The 11548-nt window shown below is 42.2% G+C and overlaps 1 protein-coding gene across 4 annotated transcripts in view; it reads right to left on the bottom strand.

The window, feature by feature from the left end:
- Nucleotides 1–3886: 3886 nt before the first annotated feature.
- cadm4 (cell adhesion molecule 4) overlaps nucleotides 3887–11548 on the bottom strand; it is a 151155-nt gene continuing 143493 nt past the window's right edge. For 2 of the 4 annotated variants that reach the window (XM_008277408.1, XM_008277407.1), the window contains exons 7-9: nucleotides 10553–10645; nucleotides 7212–7340; nucleotides 3887–5933 (exon numbers count right to left, since the gene is read on the bottom strand). In XM_008277408.1, coding sequence (XP_008275630.1) covers nucleotides 5824–5933; nucleotides 7212–7340; nucleotides 10553–10645 — 332 coding nt within the window. In that variant the 3' untranslated portion in view covers nucleotides 3887–5823. Of the gene's footprint in view, nucleotides 5934–6105; nucleotides 6185–7211; nucleotides 7341–10552; nucleotides 10646–11548 lie in introns of all 4 variants that reach the window. The other 2 variants (XM_008277409.1, XM_008277410.1) reach the window with 2 other exon arrangements.

The following is an 11548-nucleotide window of genomic DNA, read 5'->3' as shown; positions in this document are numbered from 1 at the left end:
AAAGAAAAAAAAAGCACGTCCAGATGCACCATTGTATATTATACTGCTCTATCAAAACAAGCTGTTTTTTCAGTGCTCGTGAGGTTGTTTTATCACACGCTGTTTATGCTGCCATCTGAGAGGCAGTGAGTAAATATCAATGGGCTCCAAAGCACTCAGATGTTTGATTGACAGTGGCCGGCAAATTCAACCTTTCACTCCAAGAGAGTCAGAATTATATCTTTTTAATTAGGTTTTAGGCGCCCCAACCAGTTAACCAGTTGGTTGAAGTCCAAGCTAGATTTCTTTCGTGCCCTTTACCAGTTAAAACAACTGCCAGCAGCCAATTTAGGAGCTTGATCCCATTTATTAAATCGCACATCTGTTAGGACAGCAGTCTTCCAGAAGTCAGACGTTAACTCTGGAATGAAAACGTCCTTTCCTGACAGTGATCTGTTTTGTATGTTTACAATTAGTGATAGATGGGCGTTAAGGCAATGTGCTAGTCACATGTTTTGTTGTTTTATTATTGAGCTTAAAGAACTAAAGTGCAATCTTAGTATTAACTCCATGCAAATCAACATGTCTTTGGATGCCAGATACTCCACACTGGTGACCCGCAAGCGAGCTCTGTGTGCGGTCCTGCTGTGCTGGGTGGCCTCCGTTCTGTCCTCCTTCGCCCAGTTCATCGGCTCAGATGTCCTCGACACCTGGAGCAGCAGCGGAACAATTGACCTCGGCCTGGACAACGGGACAACCTCTTTGCCCCATCTTACCCCTTCCCCACCCTCCAAGTACAATGACGACCGCAAAGTCATCGGGAGGTTTCTTCCGTATGGAGGCTTCTTGTCAAAGTTTTATGTGGAGGACATGCACAATTTCACCTACGCTGAGATTCACAGCACCCACTGGGGGGTGTGCGCTACTGACACTCTTCTGACTCCCGAGTTCCAAGTCTACGTTCATGGACTGACATCGTTCATGCTTCCCTTGCTGCTCCTACTGGCCATTTACCTCAACCTGATATGCATGAAGCCAAGAAAGACTACTTTTAGTCATGCGGACATCCCAAAACATGACTCCCACCTGGTCCGTTCTCTGGCCCTGTCCCTCTCTTTTCTAGTTCTGCTGTGCTTGCCACACCACATCATTCACGCTCTCATGCTTTTCACCCCCATGACCCATCTCCCTGCCTGGACTCATGCAGTTGCCTTTTTTCTCTTGCAGTTGTACAATCTTGTGCCCCAGATCCTCTTTACTCCTCCTAGGAAAACAGTAGGGGAACTAGGGGCCTCCTTTCCCACCGCTGTTCTCAACCTTCCACCTGGACTAGCCTGGTCCAGAGGAAAATCTGTCCGAACGGCACTGTGTGAGGCAGTGCAGGCAGCTCCGTGGGCTTCAGCCAAACACTCCCTTAAAGCTAAAGTGTTCCCAGAAGTCTGATTTTTTACGAAGTGGAAGATCTGGGCTGTTGCTTTTAATGTAAAAAAAAAATTCAGAAACTAAATAATCATCCTAGAACAAAGTTCCCTCCATATTTTCTGGGCATAGGAAACAGCTAGTGTTTGAAATAAATGACTTGTGGACTAAATTAATACAGCATATTCCTGTTTGTTGTTGGCTTTTAAACTAATCAGCAACCTCATACACATGTTGTGAATAACTTGCAAATGAAAAGGCCAGTTAATTATCAGGTCCCACACCAAATGTCAGCGAGAAAATTAAGCCTCCAGACGATAACTACTATCCTGATCACAGATGTCTGTTTTCTTTGACTGCTCCTCCTGTGGGTCTTACTCTAAGCCTGTTTTAAATCTCTACTAAGCTAACCACCAGCAATGTAAATGTATGAGTGACAGCGTTTAATTAAACATTCAGCAATAACATAGTGGTCCAAAGAGGACGTGGCATTGTAGGGAAAACATAATTAACTTGATTATGACACAATATTCAAGGTTGTTTTGATTAAACGTGTAAATACAATGTTATGCTCTCTCGTAATAAAAAAAGGATCTCGCTCATGCTAATTGGATTGCTCATCTTGAACCATGTTGGTGTTAAGCAATCACTGATGAAGAAAAAAGTAGAAATCAATCTCCTGGTAGAACATTGTCATGACATTCAACATGCCCTTTCTCTTCTTTTTTTTTTGTTTGTCGTCTGCCGTTTTTGTAAGTTGGATCATTTTCCAGTCGCCTATTTCTACTTCATTTTCTCGCATAAGAAAATCTTTCCCTGCTTTACATCTCATCTTCATGTACTTGAAAAATACACGGACGATAGAATGTTTTCTGTCACTACAAGAAAGACCGGAACACATTATCGAAAAAGAAATCTTGTAAAAGAGGTGGGGAAAAAAAAAAAAAAGATTTCCCCAGCTTCCCTGGCGTGGCTGCCCATTCAATTGTTCTGTCTGCCTGAAAGCTCTCTGCTTCCTGATTATGCTAGGCCTAGACACACTCAGCCACTTCAATCAATGTCTCATGCTATACTGTCACTTTGTACACACCTCTTTGCCACGCTAGGGTCATACTGCCAAGACCAAAGATCATTAACTGTGTTCACCTCTAGGGTTGGATTTAAAGATGGAAGAAAAAAAAAAACAACATATACATAAATGTATAATCCAGTATACTGCAGCCAGAAAAATAAAAGAGTTTGTGTTTGGCCAGATTGTGATATTTACTGCAACTCGTAGAGATGAAATATGAATGTCATAAATTGGTCATAAATAGGAAATTTTCTGATGTGAACCCGTTCCAGGACATCAATCTGAAAGCAGCATTAGGGAAAAGCTATGCGAGTTATTCATAGACTTCTCGCTGCCATTACTTGCAGGATTATGGTACATTCACTGCATGACATAAACTCAGAGATGAATATGACCAACTGTTGTCTGGCTTGTCCCTATCTCATTTTTTTCCCCATGTTTATTGATTAGATAATTACCCTCTGTGATCACAGCGGTGGTCTGCTTATCGTGGGCTTGTGGTTGAACCCTGTCATTAGCATGGTCAGGCTGGTTTAACAGGATTCACCAGAGCAAACAAAACAGCATTAGTAACCTGCCAACAGTAAATTCCGTCAATGTTAATGTGATTGTTATCATTTAATATTGAAAAAAATAAAATGCCTGAAATAAAAGGTTAACTTTTTTTTTCTCAGTGCTGTGAATTCCACATCAAAACAAAGAGATGGAACCTTTGATTGAAGGACATACACTTCTGTTCTGAACACATATAAAGGAACAATATTCTCAGTGTTATTGCTCGACGGCCACAGCGGCTCTTATGGCAGGACCTACCCCTGCTACTTTTGCGTCATCGTAAACTGAAGATATGTCTGGTGCCGACTGAATTGTTTGCCGGCCAGAGTGTCAACTCATGCTGGTAGCGCCTGGCAAGTCCATTACTTTGATTGCCGTTTGACAATCTGTCTTTATGACAGGCGACCGTGGAGCCTTGCCATCGATGGAAGAGAAACACATCGATCTATCACCCTGCGACCTCCAGCGGCTTTCAAATCTAGCCCCGCACACAGATGGACATGTTGAGTGCTTCTCGACAGAATCGGGTATTGATTGTGAGGAAGTTAATGGCAGAGTCATATTTTTCTGTGTGCATCTGACTCAACCCACCTGTCACCCTTTTCTTCGCCGCTATCTGTTCTTATGATTCATTAGCCCTGCCACAGAACCTTCTGTTTTGTTTATTCTGTTTATTCTGAATGAGCTGCCAGTTATAACCGCTCCGCCGCCTTCATCTTTATCTTCCCACCTATAACTCCACTATTCCCCATTGATCTAATCATGTGCTCCATCTCCTGTTCTCTTTTCACAGGATTTCAAAAACAGCACCTGCTAATTACACAGTAAACATATCCAAAAAAACCAGTCTGATCCCCAAGGTTATTTTTGGATTCTTTTTTTATTTTGTCGTGCTTTGTATCTTTTCCCCTATAAAGAAATAGTTAGCTATATATCAACAGTGACACATGGATTCTAAAATAAACAAGAGTGAAAGACAGGAGAAGAGACGACTAGGCACAGGAGACAAAGAGAGAGAAAGACTGGGAAAGAGAGGAAAGGTAAAGAGGAAAAGAGTGAAAAAGGACAGCAATTTTTCTACAGTAGAACCAAAAACAAACCATGGGAAGTGTACATTTCTTTAACATTTACAATTATAATAATAACAACGTCAATAATAATAACAGTAACAACAATCATAATTGTTCAAATAATAATAATAATAATTAATAAAAAAATCAATAAGACCTCTGGTTTCTCATAAAGACAAATGATTTTTTATTTTTTTTATCCTTTTCTTTATTTTCTTTAAAGATCACTGGACAGTAGTTTGTTCGGCTTTGCACCTCTATAGGCTAATATTCTGTGTTAGTATAGTTGCTTCATAATGCGTTTCAATAGTAAACTGTTCTTATTTCTTAAAAGTTTAATTTAATTTATGTTGCTGTTCTTTTTTTCTTTTTTTTTATACAAACAAGGAATTCAGAGATATGTATACTTGTTCTGTCAACGTGTTTACTGTACGTATGAATGTGTGCATGTATTTTCATATGTGTGGTAGCATTCAGAAAAAAAAAATATCCATCCATTTAATTCTCTCATTCCTTCCTTTTGCTATCGCTCCCCTTGCCCTTCTTATTAAGACTTTTAAACCTTTTTATCCTCTTAATGACATTCTAAAATAATTAAGCTTTTCTTTAATGCCTTAGCAAGTCATATTCCTTTCTTCTTTCTCGGGAACGCAGCCCAACACTAATCCTTTCATTATTAGGAGCCAACAAAGGACGAGTGATAGAGGGGGACAGACAGAAGAGAAAGAGAGATATAAGAGAGAGGGGAGAGGATGGTAACAGGTGAACAGAGAGGAAGCAGGATGTGGAGAGTTTTTTTTTTCTTTCTTTCTTTTTTTTAAAGAAAAACGAACAACCTTTCCTTCACTGTTGCAGTGAGAGGGTGAAAAATCCCTAAAAGTAGATTTTTTTTTTTTTTCCTTTTACAAATTGCCAGGCCACTCAAAGGGGGATAGAAAAACAGGACAGTTTGCTTGTTCATAAAGTATGGATACTTCTTGTAACTCTGGCCTTACACACTCCAGTGTTGTTAGGGAATTATATATGAGTTGCGCTCTGCAGGCAAGATGTTTTGGTAATTTGAAAAATTTCAATTTTCTAGCACTCAATAGCTCCTGGTCAACTCTTCCTCTCTCTTTTGTCCACCCTCCCTCCTCACACGCGGCTCCCACTGTCTCCGTCAGTTAAAGATAGAGCTTTGTGAAATGGATTCTTCTATTCTCCAGGCAGGGAATTATAGCAGTCATCTGCCTCTAATTCCCCTTCCACTTTGGCAGCTGCACAGTCAGAGTGCCGGTTCTCTTTGTGCTCCCTGCTTCCCTCTCGATCAAAATAATTATGGCATCATTTCGTTTTTGTCTACATTCACCTCACTCTGTCCCTCTTCCTCCCCCCACCCCTCCTACAGTCGCCCTCTCTATTTTCCCGAGTTTCTCCGACTTACAGTATATGGCACAGTCGTTAATGGCTGGTGGGTGTAGAGGCTCTCATTTTCTCCGTCTGTCTCTTGGTTTATGTGAATGCGCGCATGGAGGATATGGAGTGGAATAGAGCGGGATGGATTGGCTGTGTGCAGTATCTGTTTACAGTCGTTTTCAGAAGGCCGCCTGTTATGGCGCATTGTATAGAAGTGTCTGTGTGTGTGTGTGTGTGTGTTTGTGTGTGTATACTGTATATAAGGTGGGAAACAGGGAGAGGAAAGGGTAAGGGTATGAGGTCAGAAGAGAAGGGAATAGGGAAGGAGAAGGGCTACAGTAGGTACTCCTTCTTGCCCTGGCTGGCGTCGTTCCCGTTGAGGAAGGCCTCCTGCACCTCGCCGTGTTCATCCAACCCACTGGCCTCATGGGTAAGGTAGGAACCTGAATGAAAAGAAAGAGAAAGACAGCAAGGGGCAGAGAGAGAGAGAGAGAGAGAGAGAGAAAAGAGGAGGGACATTGTAGGGGGAAGGTTAGGCGGCAAAGCGTCATGATCATTGCAGCGCCATGCAGCATTGTCAAACGTAATCAGCAGTAATATTATTGAGTACCTTACCTATGACTGATTAATTCATTAGTGAACTGATTGTTAGGTCAATACCAGGCAAGAATAGGCTCTCGTGTACGGTACGAGCCTACCAGCGGAAATTAGAGGTTGGACATGGATGCGTGAATAGAAGAGTCATAGGAGGAGGAGGAGGAGGAGGAGGAGGAAGAAGAAGGGCAATAGAAGATAATAGAGAATAAAAACAGGGAGGGAGGAGAGATTGGCAGAAAAGGGTGGAGGGACTGTTAGGCGCAAGAGAACAACGGCACGTTTGTGTCACTCAGAAATCCCATCAAACTCATATTACCACCCCTAGGGTTCCAAATGATTAATGATTCTGCTCAGAGCAGGTTATAGAGAGCAAGAACCGCTCAAGTCGTCTTCCTGCTGTAGTGTCCCCCTCCACTCCAGAGGTGAGTGACACTCTCATTCTCCCTACAACGGAGGCTGAGTGGCATTGCTGACAGTCACGATGGGCCAAAGACAAAGCCCTAATGGCCCCGGCTCGGCACTGATTGGCTGTAATGGTCCTGTCTCTGAGCTGATTGGCGGTCATGCCACGCTGAATGTTGACTGACGGCTTTTCTAGCCATAGGGTAAAGTTATCCTGGCTGAGGCGTGCTACACAATTCCCAGATCATTTATTGGCAGCCGTAGTGCATGGTGTAAGGCTGCCAATAGGGGGGCACTTAAAAAGATAGGAAACGCAGGGAGGCTGCTTTTAATAGATGAGCCTTGATACACTAACATGTAGTCATAAAACACTGGGACCACACCTACATTTCCCACCCTACCCTTACTCTTCCACTCTCCTGGCCAAGGTCATTTATCACGGACAGTGCCTGGCCAGAGAGGAGCATCCTATCCCGCCTGCTATCTACTGACAATTTTACACCTTAGCTGAAAAGATTATTTTTAAAGAATCTGGGTGTAACTGGCCTCCATTGATTTTTTTCACAGCGTGTTATGCCAGAGAGTGTAGAAATGAGAAAACGTGCCTGTGGAAAATGTGATAAAATGCCCTAATTACAAAATGTGCCTCCTGCTTGCAAAAAGAAACTTTTGTGTTATTTGAAGTGTGCATTCGAGAACGCCTCTGTGTGTGTGTGTGTTACCTTTCTGTCGGACGGAGCACCAGATGGTGACGATGAGTACGCAGATGACGGTGAAAACCAGCAGTGCCAGAACGCCGCCTATCACTGCGTAAGGTACTGCACTGTGAGTCTCTACCACTGCACCGGGATCTGAGAAAGAACAAGAAAAACGATAAGTGTACGTAGGTAGAGCGAGGGGAAGGGAAATCGTAAAGGAAGAGGAGTACAGGCGAAGACGAGATGGATCAGAAATGATGGCCGAGAAAGAAACTCCATTAAAACAGCAGCATGAGAAAGGGCGCATGGAACAAAACGGGAGAAAAGAGAAGTCAATATCTTCCACCCAACTTGCATTATCACCTTTCATCACACCCTCCTTCCCCCCCATCCCACCACGTAGAACGACAGCCAGAATGGGTGAGAAAAAGGTGGAGAAATGAAGGAGAGTGAATAAAGAAATAAGTATGTCAGCCTCTACAAACCCACTCCATCCAAGCACCTGTCAAGAGCACAATGCATTTTGAATGAGGGAAACTTTGAGTGTGTTTACACCCCGAGTAGTGCAGCCCTCGGAAATAAAAAACCAAACACTTCACCACAAAATGAGTAAAGAGAGATAACAAGATAGAAAAAGGCAGGTTAAATTCTGTAACATTCTTTTTTTTTTTTTTTTTGGTGGTATACAATAGCAGTAGAGGTGAGGAATAATTTATGCCAAACTACATGTTTTAACACGCTGCTTTGAAGTAAAGGACAAAGGAGAGGAATCAAGAAACAATGTGTTACAACTATCAGTTAAATAATCAAATGAAAGAAAAAGAAAATTAACTGTTAAGCAATGTAGTAAAGAAAAACGCTAAAATATTCCCAAATTCCAGCAGCTAGCTTTTCTCTTTGTCTTATATCATATTAAACATGCAAACATTTAATCAGCTGAACAATTAATAGATTAGTTTAAAAGATAATTTGACGTCTAATTGTGAGTTGCACCTGTTGTAAATCATTTAGCAAAATGTAAAGAAGAACCTTCATATATGCAGACATACCAGCACTGGCTGTCAGGAGTAACAGCAGGTATCTGTGTGCATGGATGCAGAGATAAACAAAGAACTGGTTGTAGTACACTACCCCCATCGCCTGCTTCCGATGCAGGGAGTCGGGGGGGGCAGTGTGAGAGCTCGTAAAGCAAGGTCACAGAGTTATGGGTGCAGCTCCCGGACCGTGATAGGATGGAATTAAAACATGAATCATTAATACAGTACAAACACCCGGCGATCAGGAGGGAAAGTGAAGAAGAAGAGGAAGAAGAAGAAGGGATTGACAGCTGAAGAACAGACAGTGCATTCTTGTATTTGCTGGACAAGTGTCTCCCTGTGACAAACCGTGTCACATTCCTTGATATTTGCATGATCAAACATGTGTACAGTACGTAAGATTGAAATGAATATTGGTGCATCTGCAGACACAAAACACGCAGGATTCAATTGCGATAAGATCAAGGAGTTTGTCCCGAGCAATATCTGACAGAAGATAAAGAAAAAAAAAAAAAAAGCAATTACCTCATGCCAACCTGCTCTTAACCCTCTGCAGCCCAAAGCTCCACAGGAAATGACTGACAGCATTAAAAAAGTGTGATGTTCCTCCGAGAAACCCTTCAGACGACGCATCGGCACCGACGAAACATTCGCCAAACTGTTTAAGCTGCAGTTTTTCTTCAGACCCTTTATGACATCTCCACACATGCCCAGCAGGTGAACAACCTCTACCTACTGCAGATTGGCAAAGGTAACAGAAGAACAAGGAAAATGCTCACAGTCCCTTTGCTTCATCTCTGCTTTTAAGTAACAGAGAGGAGACGTAGAGCAGCAGAAGGTGTGGAAAGAAAGAAGAGATAAGGGCGAGCATGTGTTTGTGCGAGTGTATATATGAGATAAATAGGTTGTGTAGATGAAAAGAGAGAGAAAGTAGTGAAAGACAAAATGTCGTTGCACGCGCGCACACACATGCACACACACACACACAAATATATTCGGGGTAGCAGAGTAGTGCTAAGCAACCTTTCTTATACCTGCTGTGTAACACTCTTCTGGGAGCATATGATTAGACAACCACCTGGATCCCTGATCTTTCTCTCTCTCTCTCTCTCTCTGTTTTTGTAAGTGTGTGTGTGTTGTGTGTGCGTGCAGATAAATATGTTTGTGTAGCAGCTTCTTATCCCTCCAGAGGCCAATGTCAGTCAGCTAAAGGCTGGGTGCACTGCCAGTTCCTTAAACTCTTAACGCAGATTCATTAACATTACCCACCAAGCACCAAGAGACCCAGCCCAGACCACACACACACACACACACACACACACACACACACAAATGCTGACTGGGCAATGTGTGTGGAGGGAGCATCAAACAGCCAGTGATAAGAAAAAAAAAGAGAGTAGGTGGTTGCGCATGGTGCATACCCAAGCGTCTGCAGGCACATATGCTCATGTAGATGCAGGGCAAAGGAAGGTTGCAGCAGAAAAAGGGTGTGTGTGTGTGTGTGTGCATGTGTGTGTTGTGAGAGAGAAGGGGGCATCTGAGAGCCATTGAATGAGCAGGGGAGTGGAAGACACCAAAGGAGAGCAGGAAAGGACTGAGACAGAGGGTAGGGAGGCTATGACCTGCAAGCATTCGGTCAATGATGAGGGAAGGAAGCAGAGACTGCAATAGGGCTACGCTTTGGCATCTATTGTTTTAAGTGCATTGTAGATTTTGATTGGTTAAAGCTCTCTGTGTTAAACTTAGTGCTGTGAGTCTCCATAATTAATAATTGCAATATTAAAGTAATGTTTTTCCTTTCTTTTACCACAAAAAGACTAATTCGATTTGCCTTTTTTTGAACAAATAAAATCACTTGGAAATAGGCAATGAAATAAAACCTAAAAGCTGCTCAGAAATTTGAAGAAATTTATGCAAAACTAATCAAATTAAACTTTTTATTTACTTTAAAAAAAAAAAAAAAAAAGGGACCATCTCGACACACAATCTTCGGTTATTAAATTTACTCGTTCATAAAGTGCACCGTGTTTTCAGTTAATTAATGAACAACTTGTGTTTGTGTATTTCCAGAAATGAACAGAACACTTAACAATATGGTTAAATTAAAAATACATTTATTTGTAATGAATTTAATTGCTGCATTTTGGTACTAAAAGAAACACTCCCCTATAATTGTGTATGACACTTTAATTAGTTTATTTATTTATTTATTTTAAGGAAAAAAAGCAAGCCTAACCACATAGGATCCGCTCCTCGCCGGTTGTGCCTATCCATTGAGACTCTCCAATGGAGGACAGCATAAGCAGAACAAAGAGGTGTGTGTGTTACCTTTCGGATCCTGGCCGGAGATGGGTGTTAGGAGGGTTGGGGTGGAAGGGGTGGAAGGAGTGGGAGGGACCATGGTAGTGACTGACACATTCTCTACAGACAGACAGGGGATGGGATAACACATACAGACACAGATGCTATTATCTACAACATGCAGGGACATTTCAGCACAGGGTTTTATGGTAAAGTCACTGGATGTAAAATGAGACACAGGCTTTAGTTTAGTTGACTATAAAATCGTTTTATGGCTGCTGTCGTTGGACGGTATTCCCAGAGAAAAGCTCATCTCCAAATAAATACACAAAATGGATGAAAGTCTTATTTCAATTGAGGCTGATGTCATTCCGACACCAGACACAAAAAGTAGCTCATTGTCTTCCCAAAATGTTCAATGATCTCAACCCCTGTGAGGTGATTAGAACAGACTGGTATGACGTCCTCTGGCTGGCATCCATACCTGCTGTGGGGGGTTAAAGAAGATGCTAACAAAAGGAAACACACGTTTTAAAGCAAGGACCGAAGAGGATTACACCTGGCACACTGACATTCATCTATGAGGCAGTTGGAATATATAGGAACACATTCTCTGTCAATGACACATTTTCTATGGTACAATGGCAGGAGAGACAGAGACATTGTCTGTGACAGATGCATTCCCAATGGAACAGTGCCATGCAGGGACTGTCTTATTCAATGCCGAACAATAGCTTGGATCTCGACACATTCTCCAAATCAATGGCAAAGACACAATGGTAGGTGGAGAGGTAGAAAGAGACAAGTTCATATTGCTGTTAAAGACAAAAATAATGGCTGACAAGAACTAAAAGGGAGGTGGAGACATGGACGTGAACGCGTGTGTGTGTGTGTGCATCAGCACTTTCAGAGTGGATAATATGCTACTTCATCAAACAATCTCCGCAAAAGTGCAAAACGCGAGGTAGTGTCTGTGTACTCAAAGTCTGGCAAACACACAGATACATACACACACACACACAC

Source organism: Stegastes partitus, unplaced genomic scaffold (genome assembly GCF_000690725.1).
Source record: "Stegastes partitus isolate 25-593 unplaced genomic scaffold, Stegastes_partitus-1.0.2 Scaffold97, whole genome shotgun sequence".
Classification (NCBI taxonomy): Eukaryota; Metazoa; Chordata; class Actinopteri; family Pomacentridae; genus Stegastes; species Stegastes partitus.
Note: the sequence above shows the minus strand (reverse complement) of the source record. Positions and strands in the feature narration are given on the sequence as shown.